This window comes from Emydura macquarii, unplaced genomic scaffold, assembly GCF_026122565.2.
Source record: "Emydura macquarii macquarii isolate MOO-44397 ecotype Brisbane River unplaced genomic scaffold, CSIRO-AGI_Emac_v2 contig_3348, whole genome shotgun sequence".
Lineage (NCBI taxonomy): Eukaryota > Metazoa > Chordata > Testudines > Chelidae > Emydura > Emydura macquarii.
In genome coordinates, this window is record NW_027133485.1 from 5,925,824 (window position 1) to 5,951,070 (window position 25,247).

The window sequence follows — 25,247 nt, forward strand, 5'->3', positions numbered from 1 at the left end:
ATATATATTTTTCTCTGAAGCCCAATTAGACAAATATCTACCTATATATAATATATAAAAAATACAGAGCTTTGACTCTTCCTTTTGAAGTAAAATGTACATGATCCAACTGTGAGCAGGAAGTAATCCTGAAAACTCAGGCCCTTTGCTACTGGAGTTAACACCGCACACAATGCTCCTGTCAAGTGTAGCTATGCCCTCCTTCCTCCCCACCCCATAAAATAAACAATCCACCCCCACCCCCTCCATTCAGAAAAAAATCCAAATCTTAATACGTTTTCATGAAAAAAATTTTCAAGTAAAGATGAAGATGGGTTTCACCATTTCAACAGTTCTGTGACTTCAATCAGTAGCAATGCAAGTGAAGCCCATGCAGTGGCAGCTGTGCTTCCTCTTTTCAAAGATCACCCAAACATCTCCCCCACCTCTTTACAATTACCATCTTTGGGGTTTTGTTGCCATTTTTTTTTTTTTTTTTTAAATACCAATAACAGTTCTTCAAAAAAAGAAAAAAGTTAGCATTTTTAAACCAAGGGGAAAAAATCCTTCTCCAAGAAAAGTCTTCGCATTTCTCCTGTATCCATTTACAGTATGTTTCAAGGGGAACTTGGCCCATGTCCAATGGCGCGGTCCACTGAAGGAGAGCTGCAAAAAGGTGAGGGGCTAAACTTTGCTCTTGGCAGATCAGAAAGTCTTTAACAAAGAGTAAAATGTGCAAAAAAATTAAATAGATCAACCCTAGCTTCCAGGATTAATGTTGTCAGAGGAGAGAATGCTTAACTTTTGATTTGTGTTTTTCCCCACCCCCCCACTGTAATTTAATTTAAGTACCCAAGGTAACAAGTGACACGACATTTGGGAAAGATCACCACAAATTAAAACAAGAGGTGCAATTTGTTACCTCTGTGTCCTTCCTCCACCCTGGTGCCTGCTTTAAAGACATGTAATGCAGCAGCAAAAAAAGTGTAAAAAATAAAATCCCCTTCTTTCCATGAGAGCAAAGCATTGCTTCTAGCTGTTCTCGACGGAGGAATCATTTCCTAATTGGTGGCGTGGGTGTTTGCGCCTTCCATTTGTAAGGAGGGGGAAATGGGATTATAACTCTGGCTGCTCCCAGTTGATTTCTGGCAAGTTTGTGGTGTTCTTCCCCCTCTGAACACATTATAGCTGGAAGCCTTCCATAGGAGCCTCAGGCTGCTGGAAGATGAATTGCTGTTGGTTCTCATCTACCTGGGGAGCCAGGGTGGAGTCATCATCCTCTACTCCAAAGTAATGCTCAATCAAATCAAAAGCCTTCTGGTAGATCTCCTGGTTCTCATGGCTCTGCAGGAACTCTATCTTATCCAAGCCTTAGAAAAGAGAAAAATGGAATGTGGCACAACAGATCAGAACATGCATACTATTCCCTGCCCCCTTCCATCCTGCACCCTTTCAACTGTTCAGGGCCCTAAGACCACCATTTGTTCAGCTTGCATTTTATCCACAGGGCTAGACTATCTAAAGCAAACTAGTTCCATTACTCCAGAACAGCTTTTGGATTGACTCTCTCTCAGCCCACGTCTAATTAAGACTTGGAAAGGTGAGTTGTTCCTATTTGGAGATACACCACAAATCAGAAGTTTCACTGGCCTGATCATTTACAAAGCACCAACAGTGCATGAGGCACTTCAGACTAAAAATGATGACAGGTCCTTGCCCCACGGAGCTCACATTCTGAAGAGACAGAGGAGGAAGTAGAAAGAAGTGACAAGACTGATTTCTGCCATGGCAGAAACTTAAGTGCCTAGCACATCTTTGGACCCTGTAAAAGATGTGATCTTATATATGTGTCTTGTTAGTCCCATCATTTTTTTTGTAGGGGGAGGAATTGTCATTGGTTTTCCTGAGTGGCAGCCTTAACTCTGATCAATGCTGCCAATTTGTGAGAGCCCCAACTGTACCTTCAATCACCTCCAGCATCTTGGAATCCTTGGACCAGAAATCTCTTGCATTCATTTGGCACTTACCTGCCCTGGTACTCATCCTAGCTATCCATAATCACAGAATGCAACAAGCCACAAAGTGTGTTGATGCAAACTAATTATTGGGGTAAACAGCAGTTGATCCAGAACTTCTAGCATCCCTCATCTCATACTCATTTGAAGTTCTCAGAGGAAGCAGACCAACACTTTCAGCAACAGATCATAAGCAGCCGCTAACACATCTCCTTCATTACTTCCTATAGGGAGCAAGTCACAGCAGCAAGGCCAGCGCGAGCCACTTACCATATGCTTCCTCAATGAGGCTGCAGTAGGGGTTGATGCCTGTGCCACTTTGCTTGGCCTCCTGCTCACCGAGCCGCAGGATGTTCTCCAGGCCATTCAGGGCCACTTGAACAATCTTGGAGTCCATGACAGTCAGCAGGTCACAGAGAGGTTTGATACAGCCTAGGTTTACCAAGTACCTGAAAAGAAAGCACAAGGAAGACAAACATTCAGTTTATCAGGAAGGAAGGTTAAGTAACATTGTGGCATGCATTTAGGTTTAAAGGGACACAGTTAGGTTTAAGGAAACATGTATTTTAAGTATCGCCTAACAGGTAAATATCCTTTTCACCTAGCTCTCGAAGCTGGGTGTTTAAATTAGACACCAATTTCTATCTCAACGACAACTAACAACCAGGGCACTTCTTTACAATGGACTTCCAACTCCAATTGAATCAGGCAACCTCAATAGATCTAAACTGGTCTGCCTGTAGAGTTAGAATCGAGACGTTCTAGTCTCATTTGTCGAAGGTGCGTGAATAGTACCAAGTAAACTATGAAACTGAATTAGTCTGGATCACTTGTTTACAGTCACATGCACTATTTAAATCCCAATACAAAACTTCACTGGAATTTAAAAAAAAAAAAAAAGACAAATACATTCCCAAGGGTCTTAAACTTTGCAGCATATCTTTAAATTATATAGCCTATAATTAGCCAGGTATCTACTACTCTGATACTGTGAAAGATTTATACCTAACATCTCCTTAAACTTAGACTCACATACTTTGTGCATTTCCTACACAGGCCAGCAGAAACAAAGGTAAGAGCATTAACTCACCTGCATGGAGTCCACATGACATTTTTTCCTGTTTAAACCACACAATACTGGCAAAGTTATAAGGGTGCCTTGTCATGCTGCTGTTTCTATAAGACGTACACTTAATAGAATTTTAAAGCCATAAAAATGTAGTTTGAATGAAGGAGAACAGAAAGGGCTTTAGCCCAAGAGCAAGTGCTGATGGATTAAGGAAATTAAAGTGCTTCATTGGGTTTTGAATTGTACCAGAGCCAGAGTGTGAGCATGTACCTAACATGTACATGATGCAGACCAGATACTCCCAGAATTGGACTGCATGGCCAAGAGGCTGAAGCCTTGTAAGTGTGTGGCATAAGATTGTTAAACAGTATTATTTATACTACATTTGAGGTGTGTTTTATTCATATAAAATAAAGTTACACTAAGATATAGTTTAGACTTTGAACACTCTTCTGGTTCTCAACAGCTGTAGTTTGAAGCTTCGTATAATTCTTAAGAGAATTAACAAGGACTTGCAATCAATTTGCTTCAAGGCATAAGCCAGCCAACAGCTAGTGTTAGGAAGGAGTTCCTCCCCAATGTGTTCATTTTTGTGCTGCCTTCTCTTAAAACACTGGGAAGTCTGTCATGGTCAGAAGCAGGATACCCAATTAGACCACTCATTACAGTGTTTACACTTGGATGGATTAGCATGCAACTGCTAGGGAAATCAACAGGAGTCACACATATATAAGTCTGTGCCACTCTGAAAATGCACACCCTGAAGGTTTACCACCCCTGAACCTATTGTGTTTTACTCAACTACATCCTGTAGCACTTTGGTACTGACACATTACACTGATGCATTTTAGGCAGATCCTCAACACAGCCAGGAAATCTGCACATCATACTAACACGTCATCTCAATGGTGAATACAGAGGCAGAAGCCACACCAGTAAAATTATTCCACTTGAATGGTTTTACAGCAAAAATCTATTGTCTTCATTGACAGAATTAGAACTTAGGGAAGGCTATAAATACATGCTGGACCTTTGCATATAATCTTGAAGCTTCTCAAGGCCAAATCTGATGGAGGAGTTAATGGCCACAAATGCTGATGGCAAACTGATTGTACAAAGTTGCTATAGCTTCATGGAGCCAGAGACAAAGTACAGATAAAAACAGCCCCTCCATATACCTAATCTGCTCTGGGGTTCCTCCTGATGTCGCATTCGTGATGGCCCACGCTGCCTCTTTCCTCGTGCGGAATTCTGCTTTCTGTAAGATTTCTATCAGCACTGGGAAAATGTTTGCATCTATGACTGCCTGAGGAAAGAAGAGAAGCAATGTTTAGAACAGGCCAAGTGACTCCTAAAAACTAGCAGGCTCCAGGAACAGAAGCCTTTTCAGTGATCCCCATCTGCTTTCCCTACCATGTCCTGCAAGTGTAAGATTAAGTTCTTGGACAGTAACTTAATCTCTTATTATTGTACTAATAGGACAGGAGGTCTATGGTGACAGTATGCATCTGTTTGGATAGAGACCCTTAGAAAGGATAATTACAATTGAATGCTGTGCACCCCCTGACAGGCGTTATTCCAGGTGTACACCTGAACTTCAGAACCACAGTGAAGAGGCAGATTAATCCCCACCTCCCCATGCTCACTCAGGGATTAGACATTCAGAGCTGATTTCAGACCAGCCACCTTCTGTGTGCACAGTGAGTATCACTTGATGTCTAACTAGCATCGTGGGTGCAGTCAAGTAGAACAAAGACAATGTTTGTGCCTGCAAATGACCAGAGAAAAAGGGAAGGCAGGGTGTAAAAGGTGGCCTTTACGTGTCAATTAAGAATCACATGTATTGTGTTTTAATGATGCTCTGTGGATCCAAGGGTGTTGCAGGTGGGGCATGGGGAGGATTCTAGAAGCTGCACCTGTATCTGAGCCCTGTTTCCAGCCGTGATGTTAGAAATGGTCCAGCAAGCTTCCTTCCGGATGGACTCTTTGGGACTGCTTAATAAATGAAGCAGGCAAGGCAGAGCTGAGCAGTTCAGGATCACCTTAGGAGAAGAGTACAGGATAGGAGGACACTATAATCAAGTACGACACTTGGCTTTTGCCATCCTCCACTTCCATACAGTAGATATTGTCAGTACATCTTCATTGGATTCTTACGGGAAAGAACGTTTTCTTCCAACGTTTTCCACAAACTCCTGCCACTGAACGAGGTGTTCCATTAAGCAGCAGGCCGACGAGAATGCCTTTCCTGTTCCCGAGGGGCACACTTACAAATCGGACATTGCAATTCCAAAGTGTTCTACCAGGAATGCATTGTTTGGGGTGCAGGAGGCAAAGGAAAGACAAGCCGCCTTCCACTTATCTCCTATTGTAGGAGCACTCAAGGAGGGGACAGAGTGAGTCACCCCTAGTTCTTTGGTGCTGGAAATGAGGAATGTCAATGACTGGAGTCCTGAGACTTGTTATAGCCAATGTTTGTGTAAGGAGACTCTTAGATGCTTGTATACACGACATTGTTCACAAGCACCAATACATAGAAGGAACTTTCGTTGTTGCAGCTAAATCTTGAGCCATGTCATCATGGCTCAATTCATCTTACGGGCAACCCTGCAGGTTGAGCCATTCCTGTTTTGTTTAAGGGATGGGGGCTCTAAGCTAGATTTCATTTTTCAGTGGCAAACCTAGAAAGCTGAGCACAGATCTGCCATGAGAACTTTACCTCCTCCCTCTTAGTGATGATCTGGGTTTTTATTTGAGACATTTTAAATGCTCAGGGTTTAAGTGGGAGGGAATTTGATAAGAGCGAGTCACATTCTACTTACCTGGGTCTGGATGTCATCACCCGTCACAATGTTGCCTACAGCTCGCAAAGCTGGGGAAGCCACTTTATAGTCATTGTGCCTGAAAGAAAGAGGATGGGAAACAAATCAGTCCAAACACACCAAAACCTTTGCAACAGAATTCCTGCACCTCCCTCACCCCATCACCCCCATTTAGTTAAAATCTCACACTCATAAGCATACAGTAAAATGTGTCCAAACCAAATACAGATAATCACTGAAAGAGCAAACATTCTTTATCCTCTTACAACTGTAAGCTACATCATGGACCACTTCCTGTCACCTTCAAATCATTCCTATCTTTACTCTTTCATGCCCCCCTCACTGTGGTGGCATCCAATTAATAGTAACCAGAACACTCCGGAAAAATCAATGTGTTTCACAAACACAACCCATGTCGGATATCCCCACATACCCAAGGATACTAGCTAATCCTTCTGACACAAGGAGCCTGGGTTTTCTGCCATTGGGCACCAGTTTAAAACATTACTGTGGTGAGCTTTAGCACGAAGAGCAAAGGGTTAACAATACAAAACCATATTCACATGGGCTGTTCAGTCAATGGCCTTTGCCTCTTACGCAGGGCAACACACTTACATTAACAGTTCCACCAGTCGCCGACACACCCCGGAGTCTATTACTGCTTGGATTTTCTCATTGGGGCCATCTGATAGATAGGAGAGTGCCCAGCAGGCATCTGCCAGCAAGTCAGAGTCACTGCTGAATAATAATCGGGACAACACCGGCAAGCAGGGAGACACCTACAGTAAGAAGAAGCACCAACCCCCACCCCAGAGAAAGAGTTTAGAAAAGGTTTCTTAGCAAGAGGCAAGGCAGCTTTGTGTGCAAGAACCACCTAGCCATGCTGAATGTCACAGATAGTGAATGATGAACTAGGTGCCATCCTTTGGGTGAGTCAGGTTCTCACCTGGATTTCTAAACCCACCACAATTAAACAGCATCAAGGAACATCAGAAACCAACATTTCCATTCACACACTTGATACGCGAGACCTTACGTATATTTGTCAGACAACTGGCCCCCTCAACATGTATTAAGAGTTGATGTAATAGGGATAGTTTTGGACACAGCTTCCACTTTGTAGCAAAGGAGATTCAAGTTACAACAGGGCCTCTCCAGCACTCACTAACCAAGGACATAAGGGGTCACCCCCTCCCAAAACTAGTATCCAGCTGTATTTTTTTTTTTAAACCATTCTTTATCAAATGAGCAACAGCTGAAAAGTTTGCAGCTTGGAGGACAAGCACTCCTATGAAAGAACACCGTTCCATTTCCTACCTCTGATAGCCCTGAACAGCCAGCCATCCCAATAGTCACCCACAGTACTTGGTAACCTATGTAAGGGTGCAAGGCCTTATACATACTTTAATTATCCATCAATGCAGCTTCTCCAGCCTCATCAAGGGAGTTGTCAAGTAACAGACCTTAACCCGAGTGTTAACCACCAAAATATAGAACAGAAAGGCCTCCAGTCTTGCTTAATGGTCATGCTGTTACTGACCATCTCTTTTAGAGGACAGAGGCATCAAGCGGAAGGGGCATGGAGAAGAGAAGGCCTTCCACAGCGAGTAAGTAATTCTGTTGTGAAGGGTTTCTAGATTTTGACATTTGGTTTGTTCCAATTTGGACAAACACCAAAGTTTTGAGTTCTCCACCATAGAGAACAGAGTCCCAGCTCTGGGGCAGCCTGCATAGCCAAGACCTTGGGGACTGCCAAGGAGCTAGGGTGTGGAAAGCTAGCAGGAACCAAGCAGGTTTCAAAAGCTGCCTGGCAGCCCTGGTCCCAGCAGAACTTCATCGAAATTGAACCATCTCCATCAACTTTGTTTGAGATCAGCAAACTCCAACAAACGTTTAGTTTGAATGTGTCTGACCATCTCTCTAGGTAACAGACCTCTGGGTCTTGATGGGGTTCCCTCTCCAAAACAAGCTCTGGTCCCATTAATAGGAAAGGATTAATTCCGCACCTTGTCAAATTCAGGTGGTGGGTTCTTCCCTCTGCACAAGTTTGACAAGGCCCAAACAGCATTTCGAGTCATTGTCAACCTGGTGGACTTCGTGAGGAGCCTAAAAAGAGAAATCACCAGCCATTATACTCCTGATTAAGTCAGTGTGAGTTGCCTTTAAACCGGCACATGATTCAATATGAAGGAAAGCAATAAGAGTCCAAGAGGTTAGAGACACCTGCACCCACTTGCTAAGCTCAGGTCTGAAAATTCAGCTCATTCTAATGTTGCCTATTTCATGAGCCTCACACTAACCATAAAGAAAGATGAAATGTAGCTACCCCTAGGCAGAAAAAAAAAAGCTGATTAACAGCGCAACAACACTGAACAGGAAGCTAGTAATGTCTTCAGCTAAAATTGCAGGGGGAAATTAGATTGGCAGAATGCGGTTTCCCAAGACTGAATTTGGCTAAGACAGCAAGGTAAGCACCCATACTCTTACGAAGAGGTCCATGGGATCTTTAGTGACCACAAATGATTAGGATCTCATTTTTAGGTCTAATCTGAAGACAACAGCTTTAGGCGCCCAGCATACTAGTTCAATACTGACCCAGGCACAGTGATATTTGCAATAAAATCAATGACACTTCTTGCAAAAACACTCAAGACTACACAACTATATACCAATTATAGTGAAAGATTTGACAATGCTTTCATTAGTTGGCATGTCTGCTGGTGGCACCCTCATTGTTGACACTGCCAGTATGGGAAAATCTGTCTTGCCGTAAAGTGGATTTCAGGAGAAAGCCAGTTTTTAAAAAGAACTAAATCACTAACATTCTTAGAGGTGGCTTCCAAAGGGCCCAGCAATTCTAGTTAAAATTAGAAGCTTTATTCTCACACATTTCAGGGTTTACAGACAGAGAGAACTTCTTTCCATCCTGCTTTTAGGGCTCAGTATGAAGTAAAATGGGGCAACGTGGTGCTTTCCTCTTGGACCAGGACCAGCTATGTGCGCCAGTCACCAAACCACCACCACAAATAAAATCCAATTTGCCTGCTTAGCCTCTAGGAGCCTGAAGTCAGCAACTTCTGTAGGAAGAGGCTGACGACTTGCTTGCACTGTCTGTGGCAAAGCACTTATCTTGCTACTAGAAGCAGCATCAGTTCACCAAGAATGGGGGCGGGGCTATTTAAACTGTTTTGAGTGTAATTAATCTGGCTAGTACTTAAAAGCACTCTACCTAGGTGAATTTTCCCACCTCCATTTCTAGTATGCTGAAGCAGTTGTCAGGATTCTGGTCTGTTAAACACAGACAGAGGGCACTATGCAAAGACCTTCTTCTCAACCCTAGAGAGACCTCTCAGACTAACAGGTTCCTGAAGTTTAGAGTGTAGCTATATCCCTTTGGGTTCTCTGCACTTATTGTATATGCACTTCTAATAGGTCTTGTGACTTCAGAAAGGGCTGCCTGGCATACTCTGCAACAGGTGCTCATGCAAGGTGTGCAGCAAGTGTAAGGATGTGTGAGAAAGTGAGCTGTCTAGCAAGTCCTGACATGCTGTATCAGATACTAGTCTGAACTACTGCCAACTCATTTGATGCCCATTTGCAGACTAAGCTGACTCCCAACAAACAATACACATGACTAGGTAGTTCTGTTCACCCAGCTTGGACACCAAGAGGATTCTCAGCTTTAGTATAATGGGGTTTTAAGAACTGTATTGCCAAGTGTTCATGGCTACTCACAGTAATAAGGGAGGAAGAATAGAGCAGTTAAGGACATAATCTCTACACACAGAGCTGTCTCCAGCGATGTTCCCCAATGCCCAGACAGCCTGGAAGGAAAGAGCAGCAGTTTTAGCATTCACACAGTCTCTGAATGGAGGAAGAAGGGGACACTGTCCTAGGAAGATTCTTCTAGGATTCCAAGTAACTAGGCCAAACAGACAGGAATGCCTGCTCTGGAACTGGTTGCCAAGCACCTTCACGCATGTTAAATGTTTAGCTGAAATCTACTGTCTGACGCTGGAGAATCTTTCCTCCTCAGTTTCTCCCCTGAAAAGTGAACTGTACCTGTTCTTGGACATCCTCAAAGTCAGAGTTTAACAGCTCTATGAAGATAGGAACTGCTCCAGCCTCAATGACTATTTTTGTTTGTTGGGAAGTTCCTGATGCAATATTCGTCAATGCCCACGCCGCTTCAAACTGAAACAAGCAGATCAGTAACAGGGTTACAGAGGAGCTGCACAAGGGCATAAACACAACTATCCTAACCGAGCAAAACATTTGCTATTGATTTTAGCCCATCCTCTTCATCTAGTGCTCTCGTTTCTAAAGGGTGGATTGTTTTACAAGGCAGTAAGTTTTCCTCCACAATTTGGCTGGATGACTGCTCACCAAGTGTGCTAGTTTGTGGCACAATGATGGTAGTCCGAGGGACATTATCTACAGCTTATTTAGGAGTGGAGTGGGTTTTGTTTTTACCAGGGCTAGACCCTGCCCACCCCCATCTGATGCATTTTATTATTTTATAGTCGGACACTGAAAAACTGAAGCAGCTGCATACACGTCTCCTCTCCCTCTCAAGACTACAGCTCTTCTCAGCATGGGATTAAAAAGGCCACAGCTCACTACCGCTTTTAGTGGTCAGGCCAAAAAGCACTACCTCAGCTACACCACACCACAAAGCCTCTGAGACCATTCTCCACTATGAGGAACGTAATCTACAGGTGGCCCAGAGAAGTTCCTGACTGGATCTTTGCACTGGCTGGGAAGTGAAGAATTGTTCTACTCAAACAGCCAACTATCTCATGCCACTACCCTGGTCACTAGCACAAGTTGTGGCATTTGTTGCTCTCAGCCCCAGGTGAGGCAGAGCTGCATATGTTGCTTTTCATCTCCCTTTGTTTCCCTCTTTCAGGCGTGGCTTTAATGCCTAAGCTCCCATTCAATTCTCCTTGACAGTTAATCCCTATGACATGAGACCTATTGGAGGAAGAGGAAGTAGATGACCATCTTCAAAACATCCAGCTGAGGAACAGGAAAATGTCTCCTCAAAGAAAAAGACACTCATGCTCTGCAACTTCTGGCCTCTGAGATATCACCTTTGCCTGCTTGCTGTTGAAGGTTCACACTGCTCAGCTCTGAAGCGCCAGCTTATTTAAGTGCCTTTTATTCACAATATGAATCCTTCACAGTACTCTCCTTTACCTGTAGTGTGCAATTTTCACTTCTCTTCAGGAATTCAACAAACCTGTCCACCACTCCCTGAGTGTTTATCACTTCATCTATTGGAGGATTCGGCTCTGGAAGAATAAGGCAGGGTCAAAACTCAAATAGGGACATTTAAATTTAATACAGGAGGTCTAATTTATTGCATTAAGTCATCCATTCCAATGGTTTAAAACTATACTTGAGCTGCCACAGTAACGAGCCAGAAGGTGGCTTTCTGCATAGTTCACCCAGCTGTAAGTCACCGGAGCATTTTCTAAATGCTGAAAAGCTAGTAAGAGGCAATACTAGATGGTCAATATAGGTTTGATATTCCCTCATACCAAAGTTAATTAGAAACAGACATGGCAGCGAGCATAAGTTACATTAGACAGAACTCTTCTCCCCCCAAACCCAGAATTAAGACTCTGTACAGCACCAAGACTGTGCTAAGTGCTACGGACAGCTAAGACAGTTACTTATGAGAGCTTATGATCTAACTAAAGAAAAGGAGCTCTTCTTTTACCTTTGGAGAGCAGTTTCCTGAATTTCTGGGTGGTTGCTAGCTGCAGATCAGGGTCCTCTGAGAAAAGCATCTCCACCATCTCTCTTGTGATCACGCCCTCCTAAGCGGGCAGGAAGGGCAAGAAAAGCAGTGTCAGACACAGAACCACCACTCCAAACTTACGGTTGCAGGCCTCAAAGTCAGAACAGCCTAGTACCACCAGGATCCTGTGCTCAGCCTTTTGGTCTGAGGGCTAATAAAAGTCAGAACCATACGAGCCTGGAAAGTCTAACCCTGGAAGGTTAAAACTCACCATAGTCCCATTTACAATATGCTTAGAAGTGAGGCGTGCATGGGGTTATGACGGGCAGTAAAGGAAGGAGTACTAAGGTATGGTACCTATTCATTTGTAAAGGGACAAAGGTGGTTGATTTTGTGGTCCATAGCATTAAAGTCTGTATAAGGGAGGGATCAAGTTACTCAAGAAGCCTTACCCCAGCTGTAGAAGTGTTGACATAGGAATCCATGAGGAGGCTATCAAACATGGCAGCATCTTCATTAATAAGTTCCACATTTCTCCTTTTAAATAGCTGAAGAGAGATTACAACAGGAGTGAGTGGTATCTGTCACAAGGCAATACCTGACTTAGAGCCATCTCAGCTGGGCAGTCTTGTTCCACAAATGAAACATGCTGTCTGCTAGACCAAGCGCAACGTAACAGGGGAGCAACACTTTAAACACACTAGCTTAGCACCTCTGCAGAGTAGTCTAACCTATGAACTGTGGTAAGAGTGGACCACGTCCTACCCTTAGTTATGCCCATGGATTTCACTAGGATTGTCGGGTGTAGGCAAGTGCAGAACTCAACCCAATGAGTTTAGAAAAGAAGGGCCAGGTTGCGGACCAGGATTGAGAGACAGGTAGAGCTGCATGGGAAGCTTGCAGCATGTGTCAGTTCTACATGTGGTCCTAGCCATCTCATTTTCACATACACCAACTAAAAAAGACCAAGGACAAGGAAAAGTTGCAGGCCGTTCATTTTTATTTGTTCTTCCTGCTCCGTAAGAGCAGGCAGTGCCATTTTTTAACTGGCCATGAAGTCCTTACATCTTTGGGGGTGCGGGAATCGGAGCTCCAAGAAGCATTCACCTTATCCATGATCACAGAAAGCCAGACAGAATTCCACTGTGGCATCTGGAGCGCTGCATTTGCAGCATGCGCAATACCTGTGACTCCCACATGGAGCAGAGAGAGCTCTCCAAACAAGACACATTCTAAACAAGGGTGTGAAAAGAAGCCAGCAACATTCCACATCCATACACTGAAGGGGTGGGGGGAGGGAGGCAGGCTCCAGCAACTCTTCATTAGCTGGCCCCATGAAGGAGCAACTATTGGGTAACAAAGCATTTCTGGTTGTGTTAAGCCCCTGAACATCTCCCTCCACACCGGGTTAGCAAAGGACAGGTTACCTGTTGCTCTCGTTTCTGTTTGCGTAGTTGGATCCCCTCCTCTTCCCTTCTCCGACGCATTTCCTCAGGGTTTAGGGCCTTGTTTTTATAACTCTTCATTCGATAGTTATCCTTATCCTTCGCGGGACTTGCCATGGTTTCTATGAAAGGAGAAATCAGAAAAGGAGGATCAGATTTCACTGCAGTCCTACTGCCCTTCTCCCTCAAGGAAAGCAGGCACACGTTGTGTGACATTGCATAGAATAGTTCAATTTAACAATCTCAAAGGCATAAGATGCAGCTGAGATAGCAAACTTAGAAAGTGCATTATTGACCTACAACTTGCTTGTTATTTTATTAGTGAGAGAACGTTTTAAGCCAGCTCAACATAAACATAGATCTACCGTTCTGAAAAGCAATCTGGACCTGTACTTCACCGTACGAGGCACATTTCTCACTGTGTGAGGCCAGTCCTCACTCAACTATTCCACTGTCCTCAGGAGATAAGCTTGAAGCTACCTGGATTTTCAATATTTTAAAATCGTGCCAAGACTACCTGCACCTTACTACAGTTACTACTGTAAACAGCACCTTAAAGATTTTCTTCCTGTCCTCCCCACCCTAAATCCTCAACTGCAGGCCAACATGTCAAGAATTTGATGACCAGAAACCACAACAGCATGTATTCAGACATTTTAGAACAGCCTAGTCTGCATAGAAGGTGTTACACTGAGTTAGGAGCTAAAGAAATTCCATTTAGATCCATTTTATATTGTAAAGTAAGGAGGCTTTACAATTTATGAAGTTCACACTTCCATAAATTTAACACACAGCACAATCACAACTCCAAACCATTCAGAGATGAACAAAAATAGGTCTGAAGATAATGAAGTCTAGACACAGCATAAAACAGCCTAGCAAAATTCACTTTAAACACACTTCAGCCTAATATCAGGCCTGTTAAAAAAGAAAAAATGTTGCAAGCATGCAACACATCATCCAGCTGGGAATGGCATGCATGCTGCGCTTGTCCAGAGAGTCAGACTATTTTTTAAATGGTGTTCAGCTCTTTGAGAAGCACTGCTAATTACTGTGTCTTTTGTTTCATAATATTTTAAACTTTGGTGCCCACACATTCCACTCTAGATTCATGGAAATAAACATTCTTGTATTGGCACAGGAAAAGCAACCAGTGCTAATTAGCGGGTGGGAAAAGATGAACTCAGATGTAAGATGATGTAAATTTCTCTGAATGATATCCAGTCTATGCAAACATAGTACTGCCTCAACAGAATTAAGAGTTTGATATTCCCATATAGATTCAGCCAAGCCATGTGTTTAGTGTGTTTCAAATCCTGCATGAGCAGGTGCCATTCCCAACCTGTTCTAAGACAAAAATCTACAAGGTGTAGAGTAAAAATACTCATCCCTTTCTGGTAGAACCATCAAACATGATGAACTTCAGTTCAAGTCTCCCCACCCCATAAAAATGTGGCTGCTCCTAGGATTCCTATCTCAGGACTATTCCACCCACACCAGTCCTTTCTAGAGGCTCTCCCTCCTCCTTTAAATTCAGGTTGGTTAAAGCCACCACCTCACAGAGCCAGGGGAACCCATTTACCATTTCCCAGCAGGAGGACATCTATCATCAGATGTAAACAAAACCATTTTAAACAAATGCTTTAGGCAAACACCACCAGTTAGCACTGAGGTGCTAACCATGATTTACACTAAAAGACTAAATTGTAAGCCAAAGTAGCAGCTGCAGCATAGACAGGATGAAAGACTCACACTTAGAGCTCCTGGATGTGTGCGCGCGCACGCACACTTCCTATCTGTGATTTCCATTTCATGCATCTGATGAAGTGGGCTGCAGCCCACTAAGCTTATGCCCGCAGAAATTTGTTAGTCTTTAAGGTGCTACAGGACTCTCGCTGTTAGAGCTCTTATAGTTTTTCCTCCACAACATTCAGCTCATGATATCTTACTGCAGAACTCAGGGTCCTTGGCAGAGTCCTTCCCCCATTGGTCAGCCTCACCAATGCTAACAGAAGCCAAGATTTAAATGAAACGGAATTTCAAGTGCTTTTCCTGTTCACTCACTCATTCCTCAAAAGACAAAGCACAAGATTAATTGCCAAATTTTATTTTGCTATTGTTCAATCACCACCAGCAGAACAGAGAGCTAAGTATGAAAGCTTGTGTCCCAAACAGAGACCATGGCAAGCGGTGTGTTCTCAGGCTTCTGCCCCTCATTAGCTGGGTATTCAAAGTGACTTAGTCAAGACGCATTAAAAAGGGAAACGTTTTTAGGACAGTGTAAGACAAATGTTTTCAAGACCCAGTTTTAGGGTCAGCGTCTATTACAGCAGGTTACATAAATGAGAGAGGTACAAGTAACCAACATCTTAATGTCAAAGCAAGTTAAACAATCAGGAGAGTTCACCTGTGAACAGGAAAAGTAAAGATTTAAATGGATTAGACGAGATTCCACAATAAAGCCAAAAGAATGGGAAAACCCCTAACATTGACAAACACAGAAAAAAAGAATCCTGTTATGGTATCTGCTTTTTAAGAGGATATTCTCTCCCTCAGTCAAAAAAAACAAAACAACTGAGGGAACTCTTCTTAAAAAGCATATAACATAGAAAAGCCATGCTCCCTGAGATATCTGCACCACTGCAAATATGCATGTCCCAGGCAGCCAGTCTCAACCTAATGCTGTTCCTTGTTGTGAAACTGACAAGCAGGATAACTAATGGCCAGAGAACAGAAGATATATGAAGAGATTGAGCGTCTGGTAACAACTACTTACTTCCAACTCTGCTTAACATCTCAAAGCCCAGAAAGAAGGCAGTTCCTCATAGTTTTAACTAGACTTGTACCAAAGAATGAAAATTCTTTAAAAAATTGGCTTGCTCTGCCCTGGTACAGCAATCACAGCGTACACTGCTTACTTTCTCAGAAACAGCAAGTCAAGAACTACAGTGTCTTTTGGTGAGCACTGATTCTGGATCACTGCTTGGAAAAGTTTACACAGCCTGAAAGCATTTGTAATAGTTCCAAGTGTTTCTAGCCCTGCCAAATCATAAGACCTTAAGAATTCTCATTGGTCCCTCTTCTACATGGCAGTGCAGTCACACTTATCACAGCCCTGTCTCTACTACCGTTAAGTCAGGGAACCCAACTACAACAGTTGCCTGTTAGAAAAGGTAAGACCTAACCCAGTCCCTATGACTGGGACAAAACCTTTGATTGTCTGGGGTTTAATGCAGTTATGGTGACAGTTCTACACGACTACTACAACAACTGTATCACAGCCAGGTTCCTTAACTACAGTATAGTTCCATTAATGGAGCTTTTGTTCTGGACATCATACTTCAAATGTAATTTTTAACTCTTGGCAAAAGCGTTATAGGAATATAAGTGAGCCTGAACTGAAGGCTGGATCTGGTCACTGATTTGGTTCGGGTCTGTGTTTCATATATGAAGGTCAGAAGAATAACTGGCAATTTCCCAAGAAGATACTTAACGCAGCAGTTTTTCTTATTCTAAATGTCACCAGTTATATATGACTAACCACTGAAGATGGATTTTCATCACTAAAGATGAAAGTGGAAACGAACTTCTCCCACCTGTCTCCCCTCCAGTCCAATTATTAGGGCTGGCTGAGAAAGGAGGCAAGGATTAAGTAATAGCAGCTGAATCAGGAAAGGATTGAAACCTATTAAGATTCTCATGCATTTCGTATCTAGATGTCAAAATAGGCCCATTAGAAATACCAAGATAAATGGTCAACACAAAAACTTTAATTGGGATGAAACTATCTAACAGCAACAGCATTAGTACCACACCTATAAGTAACCATACTGCTATCTTAACATTAATGGCTGCGCTACAGCTGCATACAGTCACAGTCTCTGTAACTAGTCTGAACAAAGGCATCCTAAAAAATTCCAGATCCAGAGCTCCACTTCGAGAGGCAGTTTTAACAAACAGGACAAAATGAAACAAATAGGGAGGAGGAAAATGGTTAAGTGGCTTAGTACTACATACAGGATTACTAGCCTGTTAGTCATATAAATAGCCAAATGACACATGACAGTTCAGCTGCCTAGAAACTTGCACAATCCCAATCTCTGTTCCTGGCTGGGCACGCCTTGGTGCTCTGGACAGTTCTCTGAGGTTCTGGGCCCGAGGAAAACAGCTCAGTGAGAGCAGCACCAGATGGAAGTCTCATCAGGATCCAAGTTCTTCGAATGAGCCAAGTTTGCCTTGTACCTCACCCGGAAGAGGCCTTATGGATTTAGTGCTACAAATGCGGGGCTGCTGAAGGGAGGCCCTGTAGATTCAGCTAGCCATTCAAGAGGGATTTTCAAACTGGCTAAAACAAAGCACAGCAGACTTCAAACATTCATCTACCTGGCACTCGATTCTCCATTAGCTCTTGTACACGTTCACTAGTTCGGGTGCTTTCATCTGACTCTTTTCCCAGTGTGTCTTCTGCTTGATCCTCTACTGAAGTCGTAATGCTGAATTTGTGACATTACATCCCATTTCCATGGCAACAGACAGATGTCACAAATACAGGATTAGGATTTCACTACAAGCTCAGGCAGCAGGAGAAGCGGGGCTGTGGAGTACAAGCTCTTCAGCAAATGCAAATACATGAAACAAACGGAACAGAGCAACTGGTCAAGGAAAGATGCTTTGTGCACAAGTTCCTTCCAGAAAAGGCCCTGTTAACCCAGCATACCTATAAATCAAGCTTTGTCAATGTTAACTATTAACCCAAACTTCACCACTGCTCAAAAAACCTGTACCATAGTCCCACTGAGTAATACTAGTCACACAGTTTATAATCTTTAGCTGCTAGGAAGAGCTATAATCTGGTAAAGCTCCAACATGGCCTAAACTATTGAAGACATGTTTAAATGCCACTCAAACCACAAACTTCCACTTGGTATTTTAATATCCTGAATCGGTGCTTTAACGTGCTACTATATTTCTCACAAGCAGAAGGGCTGTAGCTCAAGGGAAACCTGGAGATCAGCTGTTTTCTTTAAAAACTGCTCTGGAGCCATAGGTGTTAAAAAGCTAGAAATTTTGTATTTAGGTGGCTGCTCTGACTTTGGAGGATCCCAAAGCATTGATCCTATCAAGTCACCTTGAGTTCTGTTCAGCTTCCCTTTTTTAACTGCCATATGTAAAAAGGAGACAAATTAAGCCACACCACTTCCTGTGAGGCCGGGGGAGGGGGCTGAGTTTGACCATCCAAGATCCTCGGATGGCAGGTGTTACGAACTGGTTAAGTATTAGCACCTGCCTATGAAGAGTGCATGTTCCCAGTATCCTAGCTGCCCTCGTGTGCCAGACGTTCAGCCTTAAGTCACTTTCTCCCTAGTGCTGGCATAATTAAGTTTGTAGCATATATAGTTCTAGCAACTGATGTGCAGCAAGACTCAAGTACAGAGATATGTACCTCATCAGCACATCTAAAGCTCTGACACCCATTTATAAAACATAGCACAGTAACCTAAAAACTCCAACCCCCACCTTTCAGCCACCACCACGTGATTTTATCCTAATTTACAGGCACTAATGTTCCAGTTAGTTTCCTAACTGGAAGACTACTAAACTGTTTGATAGCTCGTCAGTGACTCAAATGAAATTGGGAGGGTCTCAGCTCAATTCATAGATTATAAAGTCATAAGGGACCACTGTGATCACCTAGTCTAACCTCCTGGACAACATAGGCCTTCCCTGATTTAATTCATGTTTGAATGGGAGTATATCTAATTCCCAGGTGACAGATGTTCAGGTCAGTGATGACAGCCATTGGCAAGGCAGCACAGGTGAAGCTTGAACTGCTTCTGCCTAGACTATGCTTTCTGCGGCTAAAGGACATCAATCTGGAGGGGCTGTCACTCCAGCACATCTGAGCATGCACAACAAAAAAAATCTATTACCCTTTAAGAACGCCTGGCTCTTTCACTTTCAGAGGATGAAGCCCACTTGAGAAACTGCTCCTCATTCATCACACAACATAAAGCTCACACTCTTCCTTCAAGAGATCCACATGGAGGCAGCTAACCTAGTTAGTCTCAGTTAATCACATCACTCTGACCAAGTCTGGGACAGATTTCACTGCAAGGAAGTATTCCTCTGACCTCATGCTCATTCAGAGGTTGATGCCTTCCATAGTTAAGAAGCTTCTTACTGCAATCAAGTTTATTCATCGCAGCTCCATTGAGTAGAAGTGATACTATTTGTATTTATATAGAGCTCTTCTCTGAAGAATCCCAGAGCTCTGTACCTCCAATCAAACCTGCTATTAGCTCCCAAGATGCCAAATCAAACATATCAAATAAACTCAGTGCTAAAAATCACACATTAGATTTAAGAAACAGGCTGTGCATATCAAGTAGTAAGATGCTCTTCCACAGCCCGACTACATAGCAGTAAGTAACCCTAGCTGATTCGGCTAGGCCTGTATTTCAGGAAATCCAGAATTGGTATATAGAGCACATGGTTCAATATGTACAATTGACCAAGGCTCTAAAGCGTTGATCAAGGAGGCCAGGCAGTGGCAGGGCTCAGTAGAGATCTGCAAAATACATTAGACTGCTAGTCCTGAATCTAGTCCTTGGTGGGCTGGAAAGATAGTCATCCCTGGCCTAGGAAAAATGTAAAGTCTCCTCTGTGGGTTTGCCAACACAGGTAGGGAAGTGTCTCATTAGCTTCAAAAAGTGACACCCCCCTCCCCAAGGCTAATTGAGGAGCAGTGCTATAATCTCCAGTGGGAAACCAAACTAATTTCTTGACCAAGATTGTTCTGGCTGCAGCATAGCATCTCAAAGGCAAATCTTATTTGAACTCCAGTGGAAACATATGAATCCATTAAACAACCCGAAGAGGTGCAGTAATCAAACAAGGATTCAGATGCAAAAAGATTGAGGAGATTGGATTAACATTAGTGAGGCTGCATCTATGAGGAGAAAAATCAGCTGCAGACTAGCAGCTCAGTTCCCTGAACACTAAGGGAGAAATTATAGCACAACCTTCACAGAAGAGATGCAAGTACATAATGTATAAAACAAGCCTTTCCGAATCAATTCTAAATATGTATTTGAATTAAACAGAGAATACAGATTATGTACCTCAGAGGATTGTAAGGCATTCAGATAATCAGAGCGTTAACTGGATGTTCATGCTATTTCTACACTGTATGTCAGGTCTTTTCAGAGGATTGTGCCCTACACCTACAAAAACATAAGACTAGTGGTTGCCTGGATTACAAGTAAATGACTTCTTTTCACCCTCCTTCCTTTCCACTCTAGCAAGAGAATGAGAGAGAATGGAAGTGGTTTTAAAATTCCTACTTAGGTTTTTTTTTTTTTTTTTTTTTTTTTTTGGGGGGGGGGGGGAGGCTGCAGGTTTTTTGGGGGTTCTATTTTTACTATTTATTTATTTAAGAACTTTTAACAGGTTTACAAATCCTTGCCTGATAAATATCAAACAAAAAACCACCATTACAACAGTGAGCTTTTGTTTAAAGAAACATTATATAGTAAGTCATCAGATCTCTGTTTAACAGGGTGTTACCATATGATGAAGTGATCATCATTATGACACCTATGACATGTTTCTAGTGATTTTAGGAGTGAAATCTGATTATACATATTTAAGAGACCTGGCATGTCCATCAAACGTTAATATACAACAAATGGACAGGTCTGATTTTTTTTGCAGTTGAATATACTTTAAATGTTAGGTATTTGGTTATGATTTATTAAAGTATCTATAAATCCTATTTTGCGGAGTACAAAATGGATGTGTTAATTTTTCCATAACAACCTTCCTTTTTATGAACCATTCCTCTACATTTGGACTATTTTTCTTTTTCCACTGAAAGGCTAGCAGTAGACTAGCAGATAAGAGATTAATTTTTCATTTCCTTCTGTGAGACCATTTCCGCTAGGAAACCTCTGGAGGATTACCAAAAGATCATCTGTTAAAATACTACCTAGGTTTTTAAAACCATGCCCAACATCATGGTATCCAACCAGCTCACTAAAATTAATAGTGTATCCTCAGCATAAGTGATGCATGACAAAAACCACACTGTTAGCCAGTGATTATTTCTCATATCTGGGAGCAGGGTAGAAGGATTTAAATAACTTTTGTTTGTTTGTTTTTTCAAGTCATTGATTTAAGTCTGGTTGAGGCTTTGTAAAGCTAATTTAAAATGTTGTGCTACTGCAGTTTTAGAGGAACAGCTCATCTCTCTCTGCATCCTCCACACACCCCAACCCTAATTGCACACTAATGCTAGGGGTATATAATTTTCACAAATTAAAATGAAAATAAAGGGAGAATGCCTGAAATTTTTACCTAAAGTTGGTCTAGTAACTGTCCATTCTGACCCCTCCAAAGCATCTGTGTGCAGGCCAACACGGACTACAATCTCTGCTCTCCTGCTCAACTCATCTGCAGACATTACAAACTTCCTGTGTGGCAGTCTAGGGCTGCTGGATCAGAAATCCAACCATGAATTTTCCGGCTGTTATTCTCTCACCTCCTGCATTACAGAACATGCCTGCTTCAAATAGTTTCCTTTTTGGCAGCTGGTTAAAAGCCTCCTCGCTGAGTCATTGCAGGGACTCACATGGCTAAATCAGGACTTGGGCTGCTGAGTCAGAGGCAAAAAGCAGAAAAAAAGGGGAAACAATTACATTAGCAAATTTGACAACATTGATTTTTTAGCCCAAATACCCTTTCACAAAGGTAGGCTTTGGAAGACAGTTTCTATAAAAGCTAAAATGGAATATGAGGACCGTTCTGCCACCGAGCAGGGTAAGGAAAAAAACCACACCCGACACCTACCACCTCAAAGACAGCCTGCTGACCAGGGTGAAAGACTGCCACCGCCACCCTACACAAAAAGCCACATGTTCAGATTTAAAACAAAAAAACAAAATAGTTGTGTCAAATTTATTATATGCTGTATTTAACAGTAGCATTGTCAACTTAGTTACGTGTTTTTAAAAAGCATTAGACTTCTACAACTGCAGTAGAGAAATGTACTGAACATATCTGATGAATTCCACTGATATAAATCTAACATATTTGCTGAACAGTACTGACCCAATTACCCTGAAATGGCACCAAATAAATTTGACAAATACCAGCAAAAATTCATTGACTAATAACTGCTAAGTACCATTCTATCAACCTCATTTACTATATTCTTTGCTTTAAGTTATATCTTCTCATCTTCAGTGGCGTTTCTCCTTTTACGAGACTTGTTTGTAAGTCCCAAGGAACCACTCAAAATTTCAGATCTGCTTCCCTGTTTCTTAGCTCAAAGCTTGTACACAAGTACTCCCACTGCATTGTAGCCCTTCCTTGCTCCCATAAAACCCACAGCTGAAAGACATGCCTGGTCACTGCTGGTCTCCTGATACTTTATTGGCTTCATACACTGGAACAGTTTTATCAGAATGACTGACTTGCAGGGGTCTAACAAAAGCCACACTGTAGTTTGCATGAATTCCCCTCAGAGACTTCCCTAACCACTGACAGGTCACAGGTCTGTAATGGAGTGAGCGAGCAGTGGGGGAAGTGAGCAGGAGACACGCTTTATGCTCATGTTTTGCGCATGCCTTGTCAAGGATGCTCTGTGTTCAGGGAAGTTGCCAGATATTTGGGATTTTCTAAGAGAGTCATGCTTAAAAAACAAAGACAACAAAAATACGTCCCTTATGTAATACTGTACATGTCCATAGCTCTGTTCATCCCAGGGCACTTCAGAGTACAAGTCTACAGCCCCACAAACATGTCCACCTCCAGGAAAAAGGGTACCAGTCCAGCTGCCCAAACACAACCGTAGGACAAGGGGCATTCCCTTCCCCCTGCCTCCTTACAAGAAAGCCAATGGGATATTTATATGGCCATCCAGAATATACAGGAGCTGTCCTCATCTAAGAGAACCTCATGCTGTAAGATACATGGAACTCAGTTTAAGCTAGTTCGGAGCAAGTGAGCAGCTGCCTTTTAAGAGTTCAGGACAGTGAGAAGTCCCAAGAAAAAAACTTTTTTCTATATTACGAAATCAGAGGGGCCCCAACCACAGCAGGGAAAACTAAATGGGTGAACCCATGTGCCTTGTTTTGTGTTGTTTCAATCCAACACTTCAAACCTACATCAAGAGCAATTAGCATAGTTTCCTCTTCCTACTTTATCGAGACTATCAGATGTTAGGATGTGACAATTAACCTCACAGCAACCAAAAGCCCCTACCTGATCTCTGGCAGACTTGCTTACTAAACCAATCAGTGAGACCAATTCTCCAGTTACCAAGAATAAGACTTTCCATCATAAAGCAAGGGGGAGAGGGGAAGAAAAACCTGTGCCCATGCCTGAGAGAAAGGAGAAAGATGGCAGAGATGGCCTAGTGCTATGTTCTTACCTTATCTCTGGAGGAGAAATAATAAAGGCACACAGGATAAAGCACAGAACACAATGCATAGCCCTGTTCTGGGTAGATTACCTACCTCTCATCTAAGGTCCTTTTATATTTTGGCAACATTTTCCTGATTTGTCATGCCAATAAAGTATTACTGAATTGAAACTGTAGTACAAAGGGCACTGCTACTAGGCAAATCAATGGACTAGACACCTGATTTACAACATCATCATGCACCTCTAAACTTAGCCACTGTACAACAGATCCTATCTATACAAACACTGCACATGTGTCTAGCACAGTTTCACTATACTGTGGCCAAAGCTTTACAAATACAGTTTGGCATGTATTTACCCACATACAATTAGACTGCACTGCACGAGCATCTCAAGGACAAATCATCAAGCCCTGCAAGTTTCAAGGAAAAAGTTTCCTTCCCCCATTTCTCTGAAGTTTCTGCTTCTGTCTAGAAATGTCTTCCAAGCCTAGCTTGGTTTTGCAGAATCCCAAACAGTTGCCCACAGCAGATAAGGGATCTGCATGGATTTTCCAGCCAACTACACAGCTATCTTCAAGCAGGTCAACAGGCCCAGACACTAAACAGGAAAGAGATCAATCTCTAATTTTAATAATCACTAGGACAATAAACTCAGTAGGTTCCTTTCTTTGAAGGGATTGTTTCTGATTAAATGCCTGCCCTACAACAGACTGCGCTCTGAAAGAATGGCTTAGGTTTAAAATCAAGCAAACTGATTGCAGAGTACACGTCTCCTTCATCCCAAAGAGATGAGCATTTCATGGGTCAGACGGATGAGTTAATGACTATTTAACATTTCTGGAAACCAAGACAGAAGAAAAACTGTGAAGTGGACCACCACCATACAATATTTGGACTAGTCCATTAAAATCTTATGTGACTGATGTATTTGCAGGTATCTTATTAGATCATGGAAACCTGCTTCAGTATGAATTGAATGCCCTGCTGTTTCATCAGATGCTATTTTGGATTTATACAGCACTTACAAGATTGCTAGAATTCACTCATTAATATTTGTAAAGTGCTTTGAGATCCTTGAATGGAAGGAGCTATGAATGTGCAATACAACAGTTTTGAACACAATTTTCTAGTAAATAGGCTACTGTAGTATAACAAAGTATCCGACCTCTCTTCTGCATTAATCTGCTAATTGACACTTCCTTCATCACAAAACTATATCACCAACCTCCTGCTGGAAAGTGGCAGAAAAATTGTCTAGAAAACTGAACCATTTAACATTATGGAGATAATGAAACAGCAACAGATATTTCTAAAGTATTTTGGAATTTCACTTTAAGCCTGCTCTCCTTTCTTCCATCCTTTAACCTAGCCAGTATATTAGAACTGATCACTGTAGTTTTCTTTAAAGTTTAAAGAAACACTCCATTTGAAAACCAGCACAACATTTTTCCATGTATCTACCAGAGACTACTGTAACTGAAATAAGTTAGCAAAAAGATGGTTTCTTTCCAGTTTACTTTCTGTAATTGACAGCACATTGTACATGGTCTGTTTCACTGCTTCTTCTATAGTCAGTTTCTCCCTGGCTGAAGAGAGACTTTAATCTTAATGGGGAACAGAAACAAAAACCTTTTCACTATTTCAAAGGGAGTGCTATAAAAGTGAATTCTGAATTTTTTTAAATATTCAAGTGGACAATGTCCTTTTTTTTTTTTTTTTTTTTTTTTTTTAAAAGAGTTTAGCT

General features: G+C 42.2%; 1 protein-coding gene across 3 annotated transcripts in view; it reads right to left on the minus strand.

Moving 5' to 3' along the window:
- Positions 1-539: 539 nt before the first annotated feature.
- KPNA6 (karyopherin subunit alpha 6) overlaps positions 540-25,247 on the minus strand; it is a 30,689-nt gene continuing 5,981 nt past the window's right edge. Inside the window, exons 1-14 of one of the 3 annotated variants that reach the window (XM_067533916.1) lie at positions 21,616-22,493; positions 13,059-13,198; positions 12,084-12,179; positions 11,611-11,710; positions 11,085-11,179; positions 9,948-10,079; positions 9,621-9,709; positions 7,892-7,991; positions 6,501-6,664; positions 5,886-5,964; positions 4,980-5,105; positions 4,242-4,369; positions 2,265-2,443; positions 540-1,349 (exon numbers count right to left, since the gene is read on the minus strand). In XM_067533916.1, coding sequence (XP_067390017.1) covers positions 1,162-1,349; positions 2,265-2,443; positions 4,242-4,369; positions 4,980-5,105; positions 5,886-5,964; positions 6,501-6,664; positions 7,892-7,991; positions 9,621-9,709; positions 9,948-10,079; positions 11,085-11,179; positions 11,611-11,710; positions 12,084-12,179; positions 13,059-13,198; positions 21,616-21,634 — 1,635 coding nt within the window. In that variant the 5' untranslated portion in view covers positions 21,635-22,493 and the 3' untranslated portion in view covers positions 540-1,161. Of the gene's footprint in view, positions 1,350-2,264; positions 2,444-4,241; positions 4,370-4,979; positions 5,106-5,885; positions 5,965-6,500; positions 6,665-7,891; positions 7,992-9,620; positions 9,710-9,947; positions 10,080-11,084; positions 11,180-11,610; positions 11,711-12,083; positions 12,180-13,058; positions 13,293-21,615; positions 22,494-25,247 lie in introns of those variants that run through there. The other 2 variants (XM_067533917.1, XM_067533915.1) reach the window with 2 other exon arrangements.